This window comes from Moschus berezovskii, chromosome 17, assembly GCF_049115385.1.
Source record: "Moschus berezovskii isolate FMDL1 chromosome 17, NW_MosBer_1.0, whole genome shotgun sequence".
Taxonomy (NCBI): Eukaryota; Metazoa; Chordata; class Mammalia; order Artiodactyla; family Moschidae; genus Moschus; species Moschus berezovskii.
The window spans coordinates 69,070,409-69,096,749 of record NC_142476.1 but is presented as its reverse complement, the minus strand read 5'-3'; the positions used below and the strand labels follow the sequence as shown (position 1 = coordinate 69,096,749).

The following is a 26,341-nucleotide window of genomic DNA, read 5'->3' as shown; positions in this document are numbered from 1 at the left end:
AATTTTGTCCTTGAAATGAGCCTTGCGACTGGCCGCTGGACTTCATTCACACTCCCATGCGAGTTAAAGTTAATAAAAAAAAACCAAAAACCAGAGGCATGGGAACCCACCCTCATCCCCCTCAACCCCGCCCAAACCTTTAACTCGAAAGGGGACTGAAGGATGCGCAAAAGGGGAGGAGGGCAAACAAGGTGCAGATAGCCCACAATGGAGGGGGAGGGGTGCTATCTGTTGCCCAATAATAGTAACTGATCTCCAAGGAAATCAATACTCATATACAAGGAGACTCCTATCCAAGAGGGAGGGGGAAAGAGGGGCCCAAGGATCCAGGAGGAAAAAAAAAAGACATTGCAGGAATATGTTCAGTTAGCGGCAGAGACCTAAAGCCGGCCTGCAGTGGAAAGCGATTACTTTTAAGCAGGCAGTTATAAAAGAGGGCGAGGAGGAAGGGACCGCGCGGGAGGAGGGAAGGGCAACGCGGGCCGGAGGATGCAACCGAAAGGCACCTGCTACGTTTGAGAACACGGTGGCCCCCTTCTGATCCTTCCTGTCCACCGAGGCCGCGCGGAGGGTCACGGCCGAGTCGCGGCCGGCGTGCCAGCCACACTCGGCGCCTTGGGGATCCCCGAAAGCGCCGCGGGTGCTGCCCCCGGCTGCGGGCTGCGGCTGCTGCTGCTGCTGCTGCTCTCGGCAGCGGCGACCGCAGCAGGCGAACCAGGAGGCGCAGTCCTGGAAGATGAGCAGCCCCACCACGTTGACCGCCAGCCCCAGGGCGCCCACGATGAGCACCAGCTCGGGGTCATCCATGCGCTCGGGCCGGGCCAAGCGCAGCACGGCCTCCACGAAGATGGTGAAGCAAAGCGCGGTGAGGAAGACGGCGTTGCTGAGCGCGCCCACCACCTCGGCGCGGGCGTAGCCGTAGGTGGCGGCCAGGCCCCCGCGCGGGCGCCGCGCGATGTAGCCGGCGCTCAGCCCCACGCACAGCGAGATCAGGTCCGAGAGCATGTTGAAGGAGTCGGACAGAAGCGCGATGGAATTGCCCAGGTAGCCCGACACCAGCTCCGCCACGAAGAAGGCCACGGTGAGCACGAGCATGAAGAGCAGGCGGCACGTCTTGCCGGAGTAGCGGCCCATCCCGGCCCGGCCGGACGCCCCGCGCCGCCGCCGCAGGTGGGCCGCGGCGTCCTGGCCTCCGCGGCACCCCGGTCCCCGCCTCCCGGGCCGCCCTGCCCGCCGGCGCCCGGGGCTTCTTATAAGGCGGAGGCGGAGGCCGGCGGCCTCAGTCCTCGCACGTCCAGAGTCTACAGGAGGGGCCGGGCGGGACCTTCCGCCGCCTCCCCGGGCCCTGCCCCTCCCTCGCGGCTCGGCCTCCCTTGGCACGTGGCCACCGGCCAGTGTCCGCGCTCCCACGAACGGAAGGGGGCAGAGAGGGGAGCTGCCCGAAAGAGGGGGCGTGCCTGCACGGCTCTCGTCACAGACACCCCCGCCCCCCCAAGCAGCGGTGGGGTTCACCCTACGACCCGCTGCTGCAGTCCCTCCGATCGCCCGGGCCGTGACTGTTGACTCAGGGATAAGGACTTTGACTGCTGCGGGGTGTGTTCGCAGTGGTGGACGTGAACCCCTTCGCGTACGTGCCCAGACACCGATTCATTCCCCACTAACCCGGGAGCACCGACCTGTCCCCCACTGCCCTTCCCGCGCTTCCTGCCTTGCATTTCTGAAGTTTGAGCTGATGGCTCACTCGGAGCTCCCACTCCACTACCACCGTGGTAGAGCTATTTTATTCTTCTCTTCTTGTTCACAGGCTTCTTAAAGGGCACGTTGTCGCTTCTGTCTCCCCTTCATGGCCCAGCATCGGCCCTATCACCCTTGAGGATCTTGGCTCACAAGGCGGCTTTCCAGAGATGAGCCGAAGTCAGCCCTGAGGGAGAGGGCAGATCGGACTTCTGTGCGCCCCGCCCTCCCACCCAGAGCTCAGAAAGGCAGTTTCTTTGTCATAGGTGCAGGTCCCTGGGCCACCAAAGAAGCCAAGGTCGGCACCCTCTGTGTATTTGTCTCGTTCTTCGTTGGACAGAATATCTCCTCACCCCAGTGGGTCCCTCCCAACATGACCTGATACTCAAGAGTTCAGTGACTGACCTACATGAAGACTTATTGCAAATAGAGCCTTTCTGTTGACAATAGGCTGTAGTCCAAGAACATAACCCAGAAGAACTGTCTCCTGGACTCCGGGAGAAACCAAGGATAGGTGTCCTGGAAAAAGGGTGTTTGCTCCTGGTCAGTTCAGGGAGTCGGTAAGGGGAACCCTTGCAGGTTTCCTTTATTGGTTTGTTTCAGTGTTATACCTTTGTCTCATTCTGAAAAAGATCTGAGGGTGAAGTCTGATGATCGCTCTTCTCCCTCCCCCATTCCCCAACTCCTGAACTTTAACCATTGATAAACACACACACACACATCTGGCCTTGGCTTGGAAATGAATAAAAATGTCTCACTCCAAAAAAGCCACAGAATCCATTCACGGAACATTCTAATCCTAGTTCCATCCATTGCCTTAGCCTTGTAAATCATGATCTTGTCTTTTAATGGTCCCTGACGGGCCTTAAAAAGCAGGCAAAAACCTCCTGAATCTGACCATTCCACCTAATATCAGATGAGCCTTGAAATTCTAAATTCGGGGAGACTATTATGCATTCCTTTCCCACCTCCAGGAAAATATCACTACATTAAGAACTGAGGAAATTGATCTTTCAAAGTCTTCTCTAAAAATTAATATTAAAATGATCAAGATCATTAATATTAAAATGATCAAGAACTTATTTTAATTAATATTAAAATGATCAAAAACTTAAAAGCAGTAAGGAGATATAGAAAGTTTTGAAGCTGAGTGGCCTCACACAAGTTCTTTACTTGTCCGGGCCAGTTTTAACTACTGTAAAGAGGGAATAACAACAGTGTATTCTCATAGGGTTATGAGGATTGAATGGGTGAGTAGGTATAAAGTGACTGTAACAGTGATATTGTAACAGATTATAATAGCAAGCAGTAAGATCATGACATCTGGTCCCATCACTTCGTGGGAAATAGATGGGGAAACAGTGTCAGACTTTATTTTTTGAGGCTCCAAAATCACTGCAGATGCTAATTTCAGACATGAAATTAAAAGACGCTTACTCCTTGGAAGGAAAGTTATCACCAACCTAGATAGCATATTAAAAAGCAGAGACATTACTTTGCCAACCAAGGCCCGTCTAGTCAAGGCTATGGCTTTTCCAGTGGTCCTGTATGGATGTGAGAGTTGGACTGTGAAGAAAGCTGATCGCTGAAGAATTGATGCTTTTGAACCGTGGAGCTGGAGAAGACTCTTGAGAGCCCCTTGGACTGCAAGGAGATCCAACCAGTCCATTCTAAAGGAGATCAATCCTGGGTGTTCATTGGAAGGACTGATGCTAAAGCTGAAGCTCCAATACTTTGGCCACCTCATGCGAAGAGTTGACTCACTGGAAAAGACTCTGATGCTGGGAGGGATTGGGGGTGGGAGGAGATGGGGACGACAGAGAATGAGATGGCTGGATGGCATCACCGACTGGATGGACATGAGTTTGAGTGAACTCCGGGAGTTGGTGATGGACAGGGAGGCCTGGAGTGCTGTGATTCATGGGGTCGCAGAGAGTCGGACATGACTGAGCAACTGAACTGACTGACTGACTGGTTTTTTCTTTTTAAATAGGAAGAAAAAGAAGGTGTGAAGTGAGGAAGAAGAGACTGGCCAAAGGAGGGAAGAGTGAAGTGATCCAGAGGGCCACACTCAGTTCAGTTCAGTTCGGTTGCTCAGTCCTCTCCAGCTCTCTGTGACCCCATGGACTGCAGTACACCAGGCTTCCCTGTCCATCACCAGCTCCCTGAGCATGCTCAAATGCATGTCCATTGAGTTGGTGATTCCATCCAACCATCTTATCCTACCTATGTCGTCCCCTTCTCCTCCTGCCTTCAATCTTGCCCAGCATCAGGGTCATTTCCAATGAGTCAGTTCTTCACATCAGGTGGCCAAAGTATTGGAGTTTCAGCTTCAGCATCAGTCCCTCCAATGAATACTCAGGACTGATCTCCTTTAGGATTGACTGGTTGGATCTCCTTGCAGTCCAAGGGACTCTCGAGAGTCTTGTCCAACACCATAATTCAAAGCACCAATTCTTCGGCACTCAGCTTTCTTTATAGTCCAGCTCTCACATCCATCATGATTCCTAGAAAAATCATAGCTTTGACTAGATGGACCTTTGTCAGCAAAGTAATGTCTATGCTTTTTAATATGCTGTCTAGGTGTGTCATAGCTTTTCTTCCAAGCAAACAAATTTTTCTTTAAAATCTTTTAATTTCATGGCTTGCAGTCACCATCTTCAGTGATTTTAGAGCTCAAAAAAATAAAGTCTGTCACTGTTTCCACTGTTTCCCCATCTATTTCCCATGAAGTGATCAGACCTGATGACAGGATCTTAGTTTTTTGAATGCTGGGTTTTAACCCAGCTTTTTCACTCTCCTCTTTCACTTTCATCAAGAGGTTCCTTTAGTTCTTCTTCACTTTCTGCCTCAAGGGTGGTATCATCTGCATATCTGAGGTTATTGATATTTCTCCCAGCGATCTTGATTCCAGCTTGTGCTTCATCCAGCCTGGCATTTCACTTGATATACTCTGTATGTAAGTTAAATAAGCAAGGGGACAATATACAGCCTTGACATTCTCCTTTCCCGATTTGGAACCAGTCTGTTGTTCCATGTCTGGTTCTAACTGCTGCTTCTTGACCTATGTACAGATTTCTCAGGAGGCAGGTAAGGTGGTCTGGCATTCCCATCTCTTTAAGAACTTTCCACAGTTTGTTGTGATCCACACAGTCAAAGGCTTTGGCCTAGTCAATAAAGCAGAAATAGATGTTTTTCTGGAACTCTCTTGCTTTTTAAATGATCCAGTGGATGTTGGCAATTTGATCTCCGGTTCCTCTGCCTTTTCTAAAACCAGCTTGAACATCTGGAAGTTCACGGTTCACGTACTGTTGAAGCCTGGCTTGGAGAATTTTGAGCATATTTTCATATAAGAATATGAGCATATGAGAATTGAGAGTATATTTGCATCCGTTCCGTTCCGTTCTGTCACTCAGTCGAGTCCAACTCTTTGCGACCCCATGGACTGTAGCCTACCAGGCTTCTCTGTCCATGGGATTCTCCAGGCAAGAATACTGGAGTGGGTTACTGTTTCCTTCTCCAGGAGATCTTCCCGACCCAGGGATCGAACCCAGGTCTCCCGCATTGGAGGCAGATGCTTTAACCTCTGAGCCACCAGGGAAGCCCAGGTATTAGTAATACAGCACATGTAAGAGAATTACTAACTGAGGTATACTCTAATGCGAGAAGAGTGATGCCCAAGTAGTGCAGACTATGAACCCCCTGAAACGTGTAATCTGTGAGAGCAAGCCAAGCAGTCACCACTAAAGAAAGAGGCCTTTTGGAGATAACTTGACAGTGCTAAAACAGACCCCACTGACTGCACTTCTCTGTCATTCACAACTGCAAGAAAAACCTTAGAGCAGCAGGACTATATCACTCGTGCCTATTGCCCAGTCATTCCCCTAACCAAAGGCAGATAAGAAGAATTATGTCATTGCCCCAGAGGGCAGTTGATGGAACCTGAAAGCCAGTGACTGAGTAACCATAGGTTGGAGCTGTAGTGCCCTGCCCAGGGCCTAGTTCCTGACTTGAAGAAAGGCTAAAGTTTAAGGCTATCAACCAAAAGCACTTAGGAAAATGTTTTGACTAAATAACCATAACTACATATGTATATGCATGCATTTGTGTATATACACATCTGGTTGTGTGTACATATATATAGTTGTGCTGTTGTTTAGTCGCTAAGTCATGTACAACTCCTTGCGACCCCATGGACTGCAGCACCCCAGGCTTCCCTGTCCTTCACTAACTCCTGGAGTTTGCTCAGACTCACTTCCATTGAGTCAGTGATGCTATTCAACCATTTGATAGTTGTGTGCACGTATACGTATATAAGAGGCTTCCCAGGTGGCACTAGTGGTAAAGAACCTGCCTGCCAATGCAGCAGATGCCAGAGATGTAGGTTCAATCCCTGGGTCAGGAAGATCCCCTGGAGGAGGGCACCAGTTCACTCCAGTATTCTTGCCTGGAGAATTCCATGGACAGAAGAGCTTGGCGGGCTACAGTCCATGGGTCACAAAGAGTCAGACATGACTGAAGCGACTTAACATGCATGCACGTGTACATATATATAGTTGGTGTCTCTGTATATATATACAAACACATCTATAGGTATATAGGTTATATATAACCTATATATAACCTAAGTCCATAGGTTATATATAATCTAAGTTAATTGCCAAAAATTTAGGCTGTATTCTTACAGTTATTATAAATTATGAGGTTTCAGTAGTTTTGTTCATTGAGTTCTGATTCTCTGCCCAACCCTGTGCTGAGCACTTTATAGTCGTTATCTCACTTCATCTTCATAAGAGCTCCATAAAATAAGTACAGGCAGACTTCAGAGATACTGCAGATTTGGTTCCAGACCACCTCAATAAAGTGAATATCACATAAAGTGAATCACAGGAGCTTCGGGTTTCCCAGTGCATTCAAAAATTATGTTTAAACTGTACTGTGGTCTGTAAAGTTTGCAATAGCATTATGTCTAAAAAAAAATGTACATACCTTGATTAAAAATACTTCATTGCTTAAAAAATTATAATCATCACCTGAGCCTTTACTGAGTCATGGTAGTAATGTAAAGATCATTGATCACAGATTACCAAAACAAATACAATAGTTATGAAAAAATTTGAAACACCTTGAGAATTTTCATAATGAGACACAAAGACAAAAAGTGAGCAAATGCCCTTGGAAAAATGGCACCAATAGACTTCCTTCAATGCAGGGTTGCCACAAACCTTTGATTTGTAAAATACACAATATCTGTCTTCCAAGTGCAATTAATCAAAACACAATAAAACAAGGAATATTTTATGCAAATACATATCTGCATTTACTTTGTAAGTCAGAAACCTAAAGCCCTAAAGATTTTAAGATTTTTGTAACATCTTATGGTAAAACACAATAATTTATTAGCCAACCCAATAAATTGCCTAAGATCACACAATCTGTAAATGATAGAAATACTGTCTAGGCATCAGACTCTTCAGTGTACTTTCTTTGCCCCCACATTATACTAATTTGATCATTCTTAACACTTCTTTTGTTCTAAACAAATGAAAGAACTTTTTTTAAAGTTCATCATCTACTGGTACAGAACTTGATGTGCTACAATTCATAAAGTCTGATTATGACACCCTTAATTATTTTACATTGGTGTTTAGCTCAGAAACTAAAAAGACTATTTCTTTTAGAAATTGAAAAAGCAGCTGTTATTGTTTTCATTTTTCAGTTCTCCTTGACAAGAGAAGATACTTCCTTCAGAGAAAAGAGCAGACATCTTGTCCAAGGCACCAAGTTCTTATTCAAAAGAAGAGGCGGCTCTTTTTCTGCACAACACCTGTCTTCAGATTGCAAATACATCATCAAAGGATGGCCCTTTCTCATCATCAGCCCAGTTCCAAACATGCTGAGCATATTACAAACATGATGACTTTCCAAAAGGAAATTGCTTCTCCAGGTAGCTGAGGAATCTTATGTACAAATCAGTTCTTCATTGATGAATTTATATAATACATATATTTGTAACACTTCAAAGGTATGTTTTGTACCCAAAAGTATGTATTTCTCTTCCATGCAGATCTTTAGAATACATTAAAACTTAAAAGATGCTTTAATTGAAGTGACTTTTTTAAATGATAAAGGCATGACACAAAAAAGATAAAAATTAGGTAGTGGTCCACACCACTTCGAGCTGTTGATAGGGAGAAACTGTCAACATTTGCGTTACAGTCCATGAGAAGGAGGCAGCTCTGATATGAATTTAGAGCTGTGCTATTAGCCTGTCGTGGAGAAGGAAATGGCAACCCACTCCAGTATTCTGACCTGGAGAATGGACAGCGGTGTCTGGAAGACTACAGTCCATGGGTTGTAGTTGGAAATGACTACACAATTGGACACACAAAAAATTGGACATGACTCAGTGACTTAACACACACAAACACACATTGGCTCAAGAGTGAGCCAGGCAAGGATTTTGACCTTGGCAAATCAAAGCTGCTTATCACCTATGACTGTTATTATAGATGCAGGGATATTCTAATGGGCCTTCGCAAGCATGAGTTTTTAAGACTGTTTTTACTTATGCTTCAGTCTTATTGTGCAAAGAAAGTGGGAGAGTAGTTTGCTCTCAGAAACTGCAGCGAAATTGCACCAGAGGAAGAGAGAGATTTTTTCAGGCTAGACAGATGCAAAGAAGAAAAGGAGATGCACATCTATCTAAATATACTTAGAGGGGATTAGATTAGATCAGACTGGGAACTGGGAACCAAAGATATCTTTCAGAGACAGGAAGGTAAGACACCGGATGGCTGACTGGCATCGAGGAATGCTCCTCACCAGCCCCAGAGGGAACCAGAGGCAGGGAGCTATTCAAAGTCATCCTTAGAACGGACTTATGGTTGCCAAGGCTGAGGAGGCGGATAGATTGGGAGTTTGGGTTAGCAGATGCAAACTATTACATATGAGATGGATAAACAACAAGGTCCTATTTGTAGCAAAGGGAACTATATAAAATATTCTATGACAAGCCATCGTGGAAAAGAATATGAAAAAAGAATGTATGTATATGTATAACTAATCACTTTGCTGTACAGTTAGAAATTAACACAATATTGTAAATCAACTGTACTTCAATAAAATACATTTTTTAAAAAAATAAAAGTCTAGTTTTGTTATTCTTTTTTAAGTCATCCTCTTAAAGCTGCTGTACCATCTGAAAGAAAAGCAACTGGAGAATCCAGCAATTATCCTATGTCCATCCCATTGTCATGTGCTGGGGATGTGGAGGGCAAGCCCTTTCTTTGTTTCTTTAGTTCATAGATCTTCAGATGGAGGAGAGGATACCTAAAGAGCACCTGAGGAGCTTCACTTGCCCTTGCCCTGAGTAAGAGCCTGAACATGAAGCGGATGCCCCATGGGATGAGACCATAAGGCTCTGGGGAGCAGTGAGTGATTTTGTGTAAGGAACTGATATGAACAGGAGTTGGAGGGCAGACTATGCAGCGCATTTTTTCCAAAGATGACCACAACATTATCTCCCATTCAACATGTTTTCTCACAGGCAGACCTTGACGCTCCTTCCATTCAGAAACAGGTCTGAGGCTTCACTGCTTCCATCTCCTCACTTGCTGTACCCCATACAATCTGAGTTTGGGGGCCAGAAAAGGCATTGAGACATCTACCTTGTTTGATGGGACACTTAATGTTTGAAACCTGGGCCACCACAGACAATGTCTCGAGGCGATGATCTGTGAGGAAACCAAGCCACACAGCGAGGGCCTGTGTCGGTGGTCCAGTAAGCAGTCCTTTCAGCCCAAGAGCCAGACATACGGTGATGCAGTCTCCGGCCATCACCTTGCTACCCTCAGCCTCTGACTCTTCCCAGCTGAGGCCTCAGACAAGCTATTCCCACTGTGTCCTTTCCCAGTTCCTGCCCAGAGAATCCTGAGTATAGTATCATCAGATGATTGTTGTTTTACACCACTATTTGTGACGGTTTGTTACACAGTTAAGTAGAACAAGGAACCACCATGTCAAGATTGGCAAAGCTATACAAAATTTCTGTATAATTTGGGGCTATTTGAAAGGAGAGAGTAGGAAGACTAGCATAGAATATTTAAGGTATTATTGGGCTTCCCTGGTGGCTCAGATGGTCAAGAATCTGCCTACAGTGCAGGAGACCCAGGTTTGATCCCTGGGTTGGGAAGATCCCTGAGAGAAGGAAATGGCTAGCAATTCTAGTATTCTTGCCTGGAGAACTCCGTGACCAGAGGAGCCTGGCGGGCTACAGTCCATGGGGTCTATTATTAGATGTGATTCAAAGCAAAAGGGTTATCACGGATGTGGGGGGTTTGCCTGCATCCTGCGGGACTGGCCGGGAACAGACAGAACTAGGATACCTAGGACTGGAAAAAGGAGGATGAGTCACATTGAAGGGGATCAAGGCAAGAATACAATAGTGTGAGTCCACGCCCAGCTTAGACTTTGGGCTCACTTGGAAAATGCTTTTCAAGTGAGATGATCCAACTCAGAGAGGTGAGAGTTGAAGAGGTTTGGAAAACAGCTGCTTTTGGCAGGCCCCTAAACACTGACCTCATTTCTCTCACTGTGATAAGGGGGAAAAAAACTACATTGGAAAAATAAATGCCTGACCCAGAAAACAAGGACCAAATAAAAGGGAAAGTCCAGCAAAAACACCAGCCTTATGTGGAGTAGAGAAAGAAAAGGAGCAACTTTAAGAACATGATTAAACCATGAACAATTCAACTGAGCCTTCTGAGAGAAGAGCAGGAAGAGAGGAGGGAAAAGCCTGGAGGCACCCCCCACACTTCAGAACAGAAAGCAGAAGATCAGTCAAGGGCTGTGGGAAGACAGACATTCGCTGGAGGGTCAGAAAGCAGGAGCAGGGGCAACAGGAAGAGCTTCAGCTTCAGCTAAGAAATCTACTGAGAACGACCCTCAGGCTGAAGCCAACATGGGATTAAGGGAGAAGCTTCCTTAGGAAGCAAGAGTCACAGGCCTCAGCAGCTCTGGAGATGGAGGTGGTGGCAGCAACCCCTGAGACATAGGACTGAGAGTGCAGAGAGGGCAGAAATAGGAGCTTGAGATGGAAACGGAATCCAGGGGGTTGCTTGCTTGCATTCTCCTTTCCTTCCTTCCCCGTTTTCTCCCTCCCTCTCTCTTTCTCTCTCTCTCTCACACACACACTGACTGGGAAGAAAAATAAAACCTGGAGCCTCAGAAGTCTTTGCCTACTCTACAAAAACATTGCTTCCTGGAAAAGAATGCAATGTGTTTTCCAGATACAAAAATCTTGGTATCATAGTTAACCTCCTGTTGTGGGGTCTGCTGGCAGAGCCAAGTCCGCTGGCACATGCTGACCCACCTCTATCTAAGAGAAGCAAAAACCAAGAAGACTCCCTCTGTCAGTCACCCTTTTCCCTGACATTGTTGAGTCTCTGCTATGATCCTTGTAAATGTTAATGAGGGTGTGGCTTATATTAAGTGCTGAGTTCTGGGAACTGAAATTTACCTATATTAAGTGCTCTCAGTTCAGTTCAGTTCAGTCGCTCAGTCGTGTCTGACTCTTCGCGACCCCATGAGTTGCAGCACGCCAGGCCTCCCTGACCATCACCAACTCCCAGAGTTCACACAAACCCATGTGCATCGAGTTGGTGATGCCATCCAGCCATCTCATCCTCTATCGTCCCCTTCTCCTCCTGCCCCCAATCCTTCCCAGCATCAGACTCTTTTCCAGTGAGTCAACTCGTCGCATGAGGTGGCCAAAGTATTGGAGTTTCAGCTTTAGCATCAGTCCTTCCAATGAACACCCAGGACTGATCTCCTTTAGGATGGACTGGTTGGACCTCCTTGCAGTCCAAGGGACTCTCAAAAGTCTTCTCCAATTAAGTGCTCTAGCTCTGGGTTAATACTATGTGCTTCTGTCAAGCTTTTTGAACTCTTTAAAAAGTGTGGCAGGACATTAGGAAAACACTGAGAGGTCAAACAATGAAGTGAAAGCCAATATCCAGAAAGGTGAGTTGAAGCCAGAACCTGACTTAAGGATGTCTGCCCAACAAAGACAAAGGATCTCACCTTGGATTTTAACAGCCGTGTGATGGGGTGTGATGTAAGAGACAAAACTGAGATCCAGGCACGGTAAGATCAGAGATACCCCCATAAAGCTCAATCCTTTGGTAAAAGGTTGAATCAAAACAAACAATAAAAGAAACACACAAAAACTTACTGGCTCGAAGAAGACAGCACAAAAACATGCATGTTTCACACTTGGTTTTGGATAGAGAGAAAAATATCCCCTGTGGAATGTTGGAACTATCCTCTGGCCTTCATGTGGGAATGCAGTCTAAATTCTCACTATAATTATCATCCTCAAGCAAAGAACTGTTTAAACTGCTCACCAGTTTCTAATGGTTTCAGGGATCCAATGAAAAGAAAAGTAAATCTTCTGTGGGAAAATGTATTTACAATCTTCCTCAAAAAATTCCCTCAAAGAAAGTTCCATTAATCATGAGTTCACAATAAAACATCATGAAACTCACAAAACATTAAAAAGCAAACCATTTTGAGAGAGGCAGCAAAAATAATAAACAGCAGACTCGAGCATTCAAAAGTTGCAGATTTTAAGAATATAAGATGCAGAAAATAAACTGAGCACATTTAATATATGGGAATAAGGGAAGGTACGAAAAGCAAAAATAAAGATCAAGGCACTGTAAATGAAAAATACATTACTTGAGATTAAAAACTCAATAGATGGCACCCCTATTTCTCCTAGCCAGAAAGTTATCTTGATGCTATCATTTCACATCACTCTGCACTCTCTAATGAGCAATTCTTAACATTTGTAGGGCCTCAGTATTCATTTAACTAATATACTTACTGAACTAATATACTTACTGTTCTAATTCATTTTAGTCATTGAGGATATGGATTTCAAAATTACCAAAAACTGGACCCAAGGATTATACCCAAAGGAAAAAGTGGTTATTATAGGAGATGCAGGCCTTGAGAATACCAACATCAATACTCTCCTGATAACTGTCTATCTAGCCCGTCAAGGGAAGCCCCCAGTGAAGGGCACGTAAAGTCAGAGAGTACTAGGGGGAGATGATTCCTCTAGTCTTATGTTTCCTTGAGGAGACCACCATATTGGCTCTGACTGACCCCTTCATTCCCTCTCCATGGGAGAAGTCACTTCTAGGGTAAGACGATCTCCTTTTATTGGTGGGTTTAGTGAAAGTCACTCAGTCGTGTCCAACTCTTTGCGACCCCATTAACCATACAGTCCACAGAATACTCCAGGTCACAATACTGGAAAGAGTAGCCTTTCCCTTCTCCAGGGGATCTTCTCAAACCAGGGATTGAACCCAGGTCTCCCACATGGTGGATTCTTTACCAGCTGAGCCACCAGGGAAGCATTGGTGGGTTTAATGGAAGGAATAGAAGCCTGACTCAGCCCAGGTTTTATCCTTTGAACAATCTGCCCCTTGGAGTGTCCATCCCCTCTGCTCCTGGACCCACCTCTATGCCTCCCACTGTTGAGCTGGGCCCTAAAGAAGATGATGGGTATGTATACTGCTGAGATAAGTATTAGGAAGCTATTGGAACATCAAAGGTCCACTTTCCAATTCAGCCTTTATCAAAAACAGAGCTACAACTTTTATTGCCATCTGACTATCTTTGCTCCCTTAGCTCTCAGTTAGTTCTAGGCTCATGAGTGGACATTATTTATTGGCCCCATAAAGTCCCAACAATGTCATCAATCAACTGGTCAGGAGCTATAGAGCTGGTTGCCAGCTCCCCTCTTTTCTCTCCTGCAAAATCTCAAGGTGGTTTCTTCAGGTTCAGAATTAGACAGAAAACAGGTGGTCTGTCCAGATAGTTCCTCCTTCAACCTGACTTCTTGACTGCTCTTCTATCTAAGGAGTCAACCACTAGTTCTCATTGGCCTGAGTCAAGGAGTATCATTTTTTTTTTCTATTGGCTATTGGGCTGATACATTTTTAGAGTTGTCACATCAAAGAACAAGAGCCCAGATATACTTCATCAAAAATTACTTCATTCAAAATTCTCTGCAGACAGCTTCTCAGATGTAGACAATAAATATCAGGACGCAGACTGTGGAAGACATTATTCCAAGAAAAAGGAGTCTCTAGATACCATTGCCTCTTATAAAAAACGATGACAAGACTAGTATTTGTCATAATCATCAGAGGCAGCTATACACAATGTGATTGATATAAATCACACTGACTACTGTCTCCACAAAAGAGCAAGAAGGCAAAAAGTAATAAATATGTTCTTTATATCCTGTGAGCATCTGACCAAGAGAAAAAAAATAATAAGCTTACGTTTACTCCACTTTGTTGGAAAAGTAAACTGAAAATGTTTAAAAGGCAAATCACCCTGAGTTACAGATATATATATATATACACATATAGACATGTAGATGGGATTCCCAGGTGGGCTAGTGATAAAGAACCTGTCTGCCAATGCAGGGGATATAAGAGACGCTGGTTCGATCCAATTGGGTTGGGAATATTCCCTGGAGGAGGGCATGGCAACCCACTCCAGTATTCTTGCCTGAGAATCCCATGGACAAAGGTGCCTAGTGAGCTACAGTCCATGGGGTTTCAAAGAGTTAGACACAGCTGAGCACATGGCATATGGCACGTGCAGAAATGGTGATGGATCTATATGGATCATAAGTATGAATAACAGCTATCCACTGAACTGAACTGTGGGTGTTGGCCAGGATGAGTTTGGCTGCCAGTCTATGGATGTGGAGCAGGCAAGGACTTGTCCACCAAGGGACTAACTAATATGACCTTTATTCTTGTCTCTTCAGCCCTTGGACAATCACTATCAACCAGCGCCACCAAGTGCCATGTTGAGGAATTTACACAAGAATATACTTTCTTCACAATGTCCTGACGAGATAGATTATTACCCACTTTACAGATGAAGAAACTGAGGTTTAGTAAGCTGAAGTAACTTTCTGGAGGTCATTCAGCTACTGGAATTAGGATTCTGCCTATGGAGTATTGATCTATACTTTTGTTTTGGCACCAAGTCCTAACCACTGGACCACCAGGGAATTCCCTGATTCGCACTTTTTGACATGCCATTTTTTGATTATTTCCAAATAACTTTTCACGGTTCTTTTTTTTTCTTTCTTTCTTTGGTCAAGCAGAGTAGGTTTATCATTAAAGCCCTAGATTTAGCCTTGTAATTCTTTGTCCACGACCATTCACTCGCTGCATGGTTGTGGCCCTGACTCTCAATTTTTGTTTCCTTATCTGAAAAAAACAAATACCAAGTATTCCTTCTTGCTAATTATTTCACAAAACATATAATTCTCCAAACGTATGTGATACACTGCTGGGGTTATCCTCCCACACTTTCACAGCACCTGACGACTCACAGATGTCAAGAAAGACTTTGGTTTTCATTAAGATTTACTTTACCTCAGGAGTCAGTCAGAGTGGCCTCTGCATATTGAAAGAACATGGCTGAGAACAAGGAATGGGTCTCTTTATTTTATTTTTTTTCCTTCAGTTGAACTTGATTTCATGAACGTGAATCAGCACATAGTTTTCAGTCTTCCTTTGATCTTTCTTACTTATTCCCTGTAACTCACCCGGAACCCCATTCCTGAGCAGCAGGAGAGGTGAGAGGCTAAGCAAGCTGGCTTGAGTGTACAGAAAGAGACCTAAAGTAATCTGTGAAGCAGCTGCTCTAGGGGAGATGCTGTGATCTGAGACAGGTGTGTGTACACTGAGTGCTCCTGTGGAAGTGAATTGTTCGAAACACTTGGAAAACTATGTCAGATACAGACAAACGGCAAAGTACCAGCTTCTGGGAATTAAGCATCATGGTTCCTAAAATCATTTAATAATTATTGTAAATGCCCGATCATTCCAATCCTGCCTCCAAAGTAGAAAGAGAACCCAGGGAAGCAATACCTGGAAAATCTTCTTTCCCTTTTCAGTTTGAAAAGCCACCTTCCCTTGTACAGTTTCTGATCTCTGACTTATTCTGTGGTACTTGCTGCTGGAAGGGAGGCAGCCAGTTCCTCCCTGCCCCTCCTAAACCCTCAGAGCCCTGCCTACTTTGCTTGTCTCTGGATAAAACGTGCCCTTAAGGGAAAACAAACCCTATTTGCTTTCAGTGTCTACAGGACTGTCTGTGTAAAATGTTCCCATTAGGCAGTCAGACTTAATGAGAAGCTTGGGAAAGCAGCCAATCAACAGCCTGTTAAAAGCCTTCCCGGCAACAAACTTTGCTGATTACTAGGCTGTCACTGCCCCTAGCAGGTTGGCTGGGGAATATCATGCCAGAAAGGTGATGAGAGAGAGTGGCGAAGAGAGGGAGAGGGAAAGACGGCAACACAGTTTGGAAATCAAAACAAAATTTAAGTAAATAAATTCACAGGGAAAGCATTTGGTTAAAAAATGTTTGATAATAAATACATATTTCAGACTTAAATGTGTCATTCATAAATTGTGAAAATGGCAAGGTTATCCTAGACGGAGCTACAAAAATTACTTTTGGTTTAAAATAAAAGCCAAGGTAAAGCAAGCGTTAGTCACTCAGTCATGCCCAGCTCTTTGCAACCCCATGGACTGTAGCCCGCCAGGCTCCTCTGTCCGTGGAATTCTCTAAGCCGGAATACTGGAGTGGGTAGACATTTCCTTCTCCAGGGGATCGTCCCAACCCAGGGATCTAACCCTCATCTCCTGCATTGCAGGCAGATTCTTTACCCTCTGAGGCACCAATGCAAGGCAAAGCATTGTTCAAACACAAGTCAAGGAAAAGAGAGTTCTGTCTGTTAAAGTTTAAAGAAAACTCAAACATGAAAAATAATAGAAAAAAAACACATAAAAGATAAGATGAAAGTCAAGGAAAATCTAATAAAGTAAATAAGGAGTAGGAAAAACTGCAAGCAAAGCAAATTTCATTCCTAAGTCTAGAGAAAGGAGGTAGTGAGTGCCATGTATTTCCTAGGATCTGAATTGACTTGTTTTCACTCCTCTTCCCTTTCTTCAAACACATTTATAACTCTCTTCCCCCTAATAATCTCACAAATATAACCATCTAAATTTGAACCTTAAACTTTGTTGTTTCTTTTGTGTTGAAATTTTTACTTTTTTAATTTTCCTTTTTTTTTAGCTAAAAATATCTGTTCTACCATCATTTTTTCCTGTTGGGGATGGACACCCACTGATTAGATACTGGTAAAAGGCTTCCACAATCCCAGCCTCAGCTTAGTCTTCCAGACATTCTTTACTCCCAGGTGATTTTTAAAATTTCTGACTCCCTCTGTCCAGTTCTTCAATGTATCTTACTCCATGAATCCCAGAGAGGTTTTCAAGTCTTAACAGTACATACATTCTGTTTTGTTCACATTTAGAATAAATTAGTGGTCTTCTTTTTACCTTTCTATGATCTCAGACATAAAATATAACTGGTATCAATTCCTACATCAGACAGATAAAACAAGTAAAAGATCCACAGAACTGGAAGAGACTAAAGGCTTGCTAAGTAAAAAATTCTCTTTGGTCACACATTCCACCAAAAAAGTGATGGATTATTTGATTCTGATCACTCAACCAGGAGATACAATAGTTCTTTAGTTTATAGGACTTTAAAACCCTTCAAGTTAGAATTCAGTATATAGAAAATCTTATTACTAAATTTGGGTTGAATCTTTTGTAATAAAGAATCATTTTCTCTTCACATTTTATACCAGGAGATCCTGGTATAAATCAATATGTATGGATTAATCACATTTTTTCTTAGACTAGGAGACAATTGGGTTAATGTCAGTTTATGAGATTTACCTAAGCCAAATATTGACTCTTTATTAAGCTAATTTGAAGGATATTAAAATATATGTTTTAGGGAAAGTGATAAATATGTAACTCAAAACATACATGCTAAGACACTAAGTAGCTATCCTAAATTCACCAGGAGGATTTAAACACTCTAAAATTTCTAAGAGAAGAATTCAGCAATACCAAAAGCTATCAAAGTAATAATTCTAACATAGAACATGGACATTAAAGCATTAGCTACATGTGTGCATAGTACCTAAAATAATAATTTAAATATAGAATATGAAACTTAAAGCATCATCTATATGTATGTATAGTACCTATCATTATAATTATTTAAAGAAGACTACTATACAGCGTCAAACATTTCAAAAGGAGATAGATACTCTAGAATTAAGACAGTAGAAATCCATATATGGTCAGGGTAAAATATTTGTCTTTAAGCCTCTTCTTATCTGAATATGAATATAAACATTAAAAAATCACTGCTTCCCAAACAAGAGCTGAACTAAGACCTACCTGATAATTCAGTATATAAAAATAGAACAATAATTATCTACCAATTTTCATGTTGGTCAAGGAGTCAAACTCTTTGCCTACATTGCTTTTACTATATGCAGGTAAATATCATATGTCAAAAGTAAAGAAAAAATTAGAATTAAAAACACAAGGTAAGTTTAGCAATGCCAATACTAACCATTGATTTTATCAGCTTCCTTGCCTTATACTTAGCAATAAATATTGTTTTCTTATATCAAATATGGGAATTTTATGATCTTGAACCTCCAGTACATGATGACTGATGTAAACAAGGCATATGCTCTCAAGTTAACTATTATATTTTATAAAAGATGAGGCCCTAACTGATTTATTAAATCAAATAAAGATACAGATTCAAGTTTTTTGTCTGTTCCCTTTTATACTTAATACATACTCTAGGTGTTTTCAAGATGCATCTTCTACTAATAAGAAAATTTAGACAGAAATAGAATATAGGACTGCTCCCAGCTGGGAAAATTTACAATGGCAGGAAAGACAGGAGGAATACAATATAAATGCAAATTCTTACTCTGAGGTCCCCTATTGAGTTACATGACCCTCTGACTAGTGAGAGAAAACTTTTCAGCATCAAATAAGAAAAATCTTGAAATTTCTTAAAATCCATATAAGCAATTAGAATTCAATGATACTGGATGATCACATAATTCAGACTTGCATTGTGATTTCTTTAAAAGAACAATAACTAGTCTATACCAAGAGCCTATTAAGTGCTAAACACTTAGAATCCCATTGAGTCCTTATTGACTCCAGATTACAGATTACTTCCCCATGGCCAGGGGAAGTAATTTGACAGCTGCCCTGTAGGAGAACCATAATTTGGACCTGGTCTGTTCACACTATAGGACTTCTTAAAAAGCACTGAAAATTGCTCTTCTGCAAAAAGCTTTTAACATATATTTTAAAAATTCCTTTGTGGCACTAAAGAAACACGGTTCCATTTAATAACTTATCTTTTTGATTCCACATTTTCAATGTATTGCTCTCTTCTGAGATTTAATTTGATCTTTTGACAGATAATCCAGTGAGTTTGGTACCCACTCTTAAATTCCTCCTAAAGATTTACATGTAAATAGCTTTCTTTTTTCTCAAACAAGACAGATGCCTACAATAAATGATTACAAATATTTCAATTCAGAAACAGAGCTAAATTTACTAGATCATCTTTATTTTTTCTTTCTGCATTTTACATTACACTCCTTGAATATATTCTTAAGGTGCTATCCACCTAACCGATGGTTTTTGAGCCTTTGCTCCAAGTGAGCTGGTTATGGAGCGTGGTAGTTTTTGAACACTTAGGGGGGAATAAAATTAAAATATTATTTTAAAATCCAAACACAGCCGTGTCACATCTGGATAGACAAAAGGGAGTCACTAAAAAAAGGAGACAGCTTTGCATGGCACATCCACTTTCTGGCAAAAGACTCCCTCTATGGCCACGGTTTATGACTCTACCTGTCTGCATATTTTTCATCCCCGGTTACTTAAAAAGACCCCTACGTGGTCGGCTGCCACCCAGTTCATAAGGAACTTTGGACTGGAAGTGACGCTTTGGAGAAAGACCTTTAGTAAAGTTCGGGGAACGAAAGACTGATGGAATGAATGGGGCCTCACTCCACAGCACCCCCTGGGGCCCCCAAGATAGCACCTGGCAGGACTCTGACCAAACTGCAATATCTGAGGAGACGTTTACCTGCTTCGGCGTCTCCCTGGGGCCCCTGAGCCGCGCAGTAACAGCAGTCCAAGAAGATGGCATAGTTGAGAATATTGAAGAGTAGCCCGACGACTCCAGCACTGAGAACCAGCAGCGGCGTCTCTGTCTTCTGCGGATCAATATACCTTTTGACAGCTTCCACCAGGATGCTGAACATCAGGGCCACAGCGAAAACGGAGTTGCCAAATGCGCCCACAACATCTGCCCTGAGAAAGCCAAATGTGCTTTTCCGGTGCTGCTGTATACTGCTGGCCCTGACGCCAAAAAGACCGATGATCATGGAGACTAAGTGGGAAAGGACCGCAAAAGCATCGGAGGTCAGCGAGAGGGAGTTGCCTATGTGGGAGATCACTAGCTCCATCACGAAAAGGAGCATGCTCACAACACACATGAGGATTAAACGGAAACTTCTCCCTGAGTATCGCCCCATGGCGCTCTGCTGTCCCTCTTCTTTTCCTGGGAAGGCTGAGCTCTTAGGGGAGCAGATGTAGAGATCACAGCTCCTGGGTAGCTGTCCCTTTCAGCCTTTCAGCGCCTGTCATATTTGAAAATCACTTTTTACAGGCTGCTATAAAGCCATAAAACAGTTTAAAGGGCAATTAAGCAAGAGATGTCACGTGAGCGGGGACTTATGGAAACAGAGGACACTGACTTCCAGATATGAACTAGAGAGGCTTCTTTTGCTCATTTGTGTGTATCATTACAAAACCCAAGAGTCTCTGTGTCTAAATCATGCACAAACTCACGCATGGCTATGGCCTTTCTGGATTCCACACTCTGTGTTCGCGATAACCGCTGTGGCATTTCACATAAACAATCATATCTTGTCAACCTTGAGTGTGAGTGGCTTTGAATTCTGTTCAATGCATGGAACAGGGAATATTCTAGGGGTCACTAATCCAGAGATTAGAGCTACAGTAAGTGAAAGCCAAAAAACAGCTAGGGTGAGTTTTTTCTTCTGTCTTGCCCACTGATCTGGAACAAAAAAGCACCCCACTTCCAAACCCTTTCCATAAATAAGACAAGAAAAACACTGTTCATGCTTCAGTTCAGTTCAGTTCAGGCACTCAGTCGTGTCTGACTCTTTGCAACCCCATGAATCACAGCACGCCAGGCCTCCCCATGTCCATCGAGTTGGTGATGCCATCCAGCCATCTCATTCTCTGTTGTCCCCTTCTCCTCCTGCCCCCAATCCCTCCCAGCATCAGAATCTTTTCCAGTGAGTCAACTCGTCGCATGAGGTGGCCAAAGTATTGCGGTTTCAGCTTTAGCATCAGTCCTTCCAATGAACACCCAGGATTGATCTCCTGCAGAATCGACTGGTTGGATCTCCTTGCAGTCCAAGGGACTCTCAAGAGTCTTCTCCAACACCACAGTTCAAAAGCATCAATTCTTCGGCGATCAGCTTTCTTCACAGTCCAACTCTCACATCCATACATGACCACTGGAAAAACCATAGCCTTGACTAGACAGACCTTGGTTGGCAAAGTAATGTCTTTGCTTTTTAATATGCTATCTAGGTTGGTCATAACTTTCCTTCCAAGGAGTAAGTGTCTTTTAATTTCATGTCTGCAGTCAGCATCTGCAGTGATTTTGGAGCCCAAAAAAATAAAGTCTGACACTGTTTCCACTGTTTCTCCATCTATTTCCCATGAAGTGATGGGACCAGATGCCATGATCTTTGTTTTCTGAATGTTGAGCTTCAAGCCAACTTTTTCACTCTCCTCTTTCACTTTCATCAAGAGGCTTTTTAGTTCCTCTTCACTTTCTGCCATAAGGGTAGTGTCATCTGCATATCTGAGGTTATTGATATTTCTCCCGGCAATCTTGATTCCAGCTTGTGCTTCTTCCAGCCCAGCGTTCCTCATGATGTACTCTGCATATAAGTTAAATAAGCAAGGTGACAGTATACAACCTTGATGTACTCCTTTTCCAATTTGGAACCAGTCCGTTGTTCCATGTCCAGTTCTAACTGTTGCTTCCTGACCTGCATACAGGTTTCTCAAGAGGCAGGTCAGGTGGTCTGGTATTCCCATCTCTTTCAGAATTTTCCACATTTTGTTGTGATCCACACAGTCAAAGGCTTTGGCATAGTCAATGAAGCAGAATAGATGTTTTTCTGGAACTCTCTTGCTTTTTCCATGATCCAGCAGATGTTGGCAATTTGATCTCTGGTTCCCCTGCCTTTTCTAAAACCAGCTTGAACATCCGGAATTTCACGGTTCACGTATTGCTGAAGCCTGGCTTGGAGAATTTTGAGCATGACTTTACTAGCGTGTGAGATGAGTGCAACTGTGCGGTAGTTTGGGACCAAGACCATCCCCATAGAAAAGAAATACAAAAAAGCAAAATGGCTGTCTGAGGAGGCCGTACAAATAGCTGTGAAAAGAACAGAAGCGAAAAGCAAAGGAGAAAAGGAAAGATATAAGCATCTGAATGCAGAGTTCCAAAGAATAGCAAGGAGAGATGAGAAAGCCTTCCTCAGTGATCAATGCAAAGAAATAGAGGAAAACAACAGAATAGGAAAGACAAGAGATCTCTTCAAGAAAATTAGATATACCAAGGGAACATTTCATGCAAATATGGGCTCGATAAAGGACAGAAATGGTATGGACCTAACAGAAGCAGAAGAATAAGAAGAGGTGGCAAAAATACCCAGAAGAACTGCACAAAAAAGATCTTCACGACCAAGATAATCACGATGGTGTGATCACTCACCTAGAGCCAAACATCTTGGAATGTGAAGTCAAGTGGGCCTTAGAAAGCATCACTATGAACAAAGCTAGTGGAGGTGATGGAATTCCAGTTGAGCTATTTCAAATCCTGAAAGATGATGCTGTGAAAGTGCTGCACTCAATATGCCAGCAAATTTGGAAAACTCAGCAGTGGCCACAGGACTGGAAAAGGTCAGTCTTCATTCCAATCCCAAAGAAAGGCAATGCCAAAGAATGCTCAAACTCTTCATGTTTAGGAAAGATATAATACCTTTAAAGGAGCTAAAGACATAATCCCAGTTAGTTTTAGGAAGAAAGTCAAATTATAATGTCTTGATTTAACTGAGGTAAGAAGACATTTTTGTTTTTAATCTTATCTTCTGTCACTTATAAGCCTTAAAGTTTTACCAGTACCCAAATATCTAAAACAACAGTAGCTGCTATTGTTTTAAGTAGACTGCCTACAGTCAATCCTTTAAAGAAATACAGATTGAAGTGACTATACCCAATCCTAGCTGAATTTGAAGTCTGACTGTGATGGCTAATTTTATGTGTCAATTTGACTGGGTTTGCAGGTGCCCAGACATTTGGTCAGACATTATTGTGAGTGTTTCCATGAAGGTGTTTTTGGGTGGGACTAACAGTTGAATCAGTAGACTAAGTAAAACAAATTGTCATCCTTAATGAGGGTGGGCCTCATCCAATCAGCTGCAGGCCTGAACAGAACAAATTGGCTGACTCTTCTGCAAGTAAGGGAAGATTCCTTGACTGACTGCCTTCAAACTGGGACATTGGCTTTTTTCCAGCTTTCAGGCACAGACTGAAAGTTTGGCTCTTCCTGGGTCTAGAGCCTGTGGGCCTTTAGACTAAAACTACACCATAGGATCTCCTGGGTCTCTGCTTGCCGTGTTGACACTGGGACATTCTCAGACTTCACAATGGCAGGAACCAATTCCTTTTAATAAGTCTCTATTTATATACATAAGAATTTAAGACTAATACACTGATTTTGACTGAAACATGACTACATAGATGTAGCCCTAATAATTTCCTTGGCATCTCATAAATCATTGCCAATTCAGTTGCTATTCTAACATTGAGACTTCTAGACAACCAGATTGTGATAATTACTGCAGTCAAGGTGACATCAAAGTTTTCGGCCCAAAAGAATGATGCTACAAAGTGAAATGAAGGTAAAACAAAGGTGACAGCTCTGGGAACAGTGTGGGAGCAAGAGGTGGAAATGTTGTCATTTGGTGTATTTATTAGACATCCAAGGTGAAACGCTAAGTAGAGAATTGAATAAGGGAGTCTGGAGTTGAGAGGAGATGGGGAGAGGCTGGGAACACATGAACTTGAGAGTTGATAATAACACAGATTTAGAAGTCAAAAGATGCCCAGAGGTAACCAAGGAAATGAGAGGAAATACAAAATGAAGATACAAGTAGATAAGAGAGATGGACCAGAAAAATGAAAGGGAAGCCAGGAGAGTACAGTATTCAGGACTACTATATTCAAGAAAGAATGTGTTTCAAAGAGGAGAGAACTAGCTGGGTCAAATGTTGAGAGGGCAAGCACTGAGGACTGGAAATGATGACCGGATTTAACCTTATGGAGGCCCCTGGTGACCTTAGTTAGAGGGCAAACTGAAGTGAAACAGTGACAGATTTTATTTTCCTGGGCCCCAAAATCACTGCAGATGGTGACTGCAGCCATGGAACTAAAAGATGCTCCTTGAAAGAAAAGCTATGACAAACCTAGACAGTGTATTAAAATGCAGAGACATCACTTTGCCAACAAAAAACTCTGTCTAGTCAAAGCCATGGTTTTTCCAGTAGTTATGTACAGATATGAGAGTTGGACCATAAAGAAGGCTGAGCACCAAAGAATTGATGCTTTTGAACTGTGGTGCTGGAGAATACTCTTGAGAGTCCCTTGGACTGCAAGATCAAACCAGTCAATCCTAAAGGAAATCAACCCATAATTAGAAGGACTGATGCTGAAGCTGAAGCTCCAATATTTTGGCCACCTGATGCAAAAAGCAGACTCATTGGAAAAGACCCTGATGCTGGGAAAGACCGAAAAGGAGAAGGGGCAGCAGAGGCTGAGATGGTTAAATAACATCACTGAACTCAATGGACGTGAATTTGAGCAAACTCTCTGAGAGATGGTGAAGGACAGGGGAACCTGGCATGCTGCAGTCCATGGGGTCGCAAAGAGTAGGACACGACTTGGTGACTGAAAAACATGAATTGGATTCAAGAGAACAGAGAGAAGAAATTGGAGATGGCAAGTACAGATAATCCTTTCAAGGACTTTTATTGCAAAGCAAAAGGAATACGGAGACAAGAAAGGGTATTTCTAGGTTGGGGAAGGTAACAGCACATTTTAAGCTGATGGAAAGATCCAGTAGAGAAAGAAGATGTGATGATACATGGAGAGCTGCTGAAGTGTCACCATCGAGGCGGCCAGAGGGGAGGAGTTTCAGTGCACATGTGGAGGGGGTGCCCTCTGCTACGAGAAGAATGTTCATCTGCCTAAATAGACACTTCTCCAAAGACATACAGATGGCCAACAGGCACATGAAAAGATGCTCAATATTGATAATTATTACATAAATGCAAATTAAAACTACAATGAGATACCACCTCATACTAGTGTAGAATGGCCATCATTTTAAAATCTACAAATAATAAATGCTGAAGGGGGGTGTGACTATTGGTGGGAATATAAACTGGTGCAACCACTATGGAACAGAGTGTGGAGGTTCCTCAAAAAGCTAAAAATAGAATTGGCCTATGACCTAGTATTCCCATTCCTGGGCATATATCTGGACCAAACTATAATTCTAAAAGATACATACACTCCTATGTTCACGCAGCATTAGTTACTATAGCCAAGACATAGAAACATCCTAAGTGTCCATTGACAGATGAACGGATAAAGAAGATGTGGTATATATTATATATACCATTGAATATTAGCCATAAAAAGGATGAAACACCATTCGTAGCAAATCAGATGGATGTAGAGATTATCATATTAAGTGAAGTAAGTAAGAAAGAGAAAAACAGATACCATGTATCACTTATATGTAGAATATAAGAAAATGATACAAGTGAACTTATTTACAAAACAGAAACAGACTCACAGACATAGAGAACAGACTTGTGGTTGCCAAGGGGGAGACAGAGTAGGGGAAGGAAGGGTTGGGAGTTTGGGATAAGCAGATGTAAACACATATAGGATGGATAAAAACAAAGTCCTCCTGGGTAGCACTGCATGGGCTACCCTGGTAGCTCAGTTGGTAAAGAATCTGCCTGCAACGCAGGAGACCCCGGTTCGATTCCTGGGTTGGAAAGATCCCCTGGAGAAGGGATAGGTTACCCACTCCAGTATTCTTGGGCTTCCCTGGTGGCTCCCAGTAAAGAAGCTGCCTGCAACGTGGGAGACCTAGGTTTGATCCCTGGGTTGGGAAGGTCCCCTGGAGGAGGTGATGACAACCCACTCCAGTATCCCTGCCATGGAGAATCCCCATTGACTGAGAAGCCTGGCAGGCTACAGTCCATAGGGTCACAAAGAGTCAGACATGACTGAGTGACTATAGCACAGGGAACTATATTCCATATCCTGTGATAAACCATAATGGAAAAGAATATGAAGAAATATATAACTGTCACTTTGCTATTAACATACAGCAAAAATTAATGCAATGTGTGTGTTAGTCACTCAGCCGTGTCCAACTCTTTGTGATCCCATGGCTGTAGCCTGCTAGG

The 26,341-nt window shown here is 43.0% G+C and overlaps 1 protein-coding gene across 2 annotated transcripts in view; it reads right to left on the bottom strand.

Moving 5' to 3' along the window:
- Positions 1-20,281, bottom strand: part of SLC30A10 (solute carrier family 30 member 10) — a 33,017-nt gene extending 12,736 nt beyond the window's left edge. The window contains exon 1 of one of the 2 annotated variants that reach the window (XM_088845069.1): positions 19,831-20,281. In XM_088845069.1, the coding sequence (XP_088701195.1) occupies positions 19,831-20,281 (451 nt within the window). Of the gene's footprint in view, positions 1-506; positions 1,135-19,830 lie in introns of those variants that run through there. The other variant, XM_055418847.2, reaches the window with a different exon arrangement.
- Between the last annotated feature and the right edge of the window lie 6,060 nt (positions 20,282-26,341).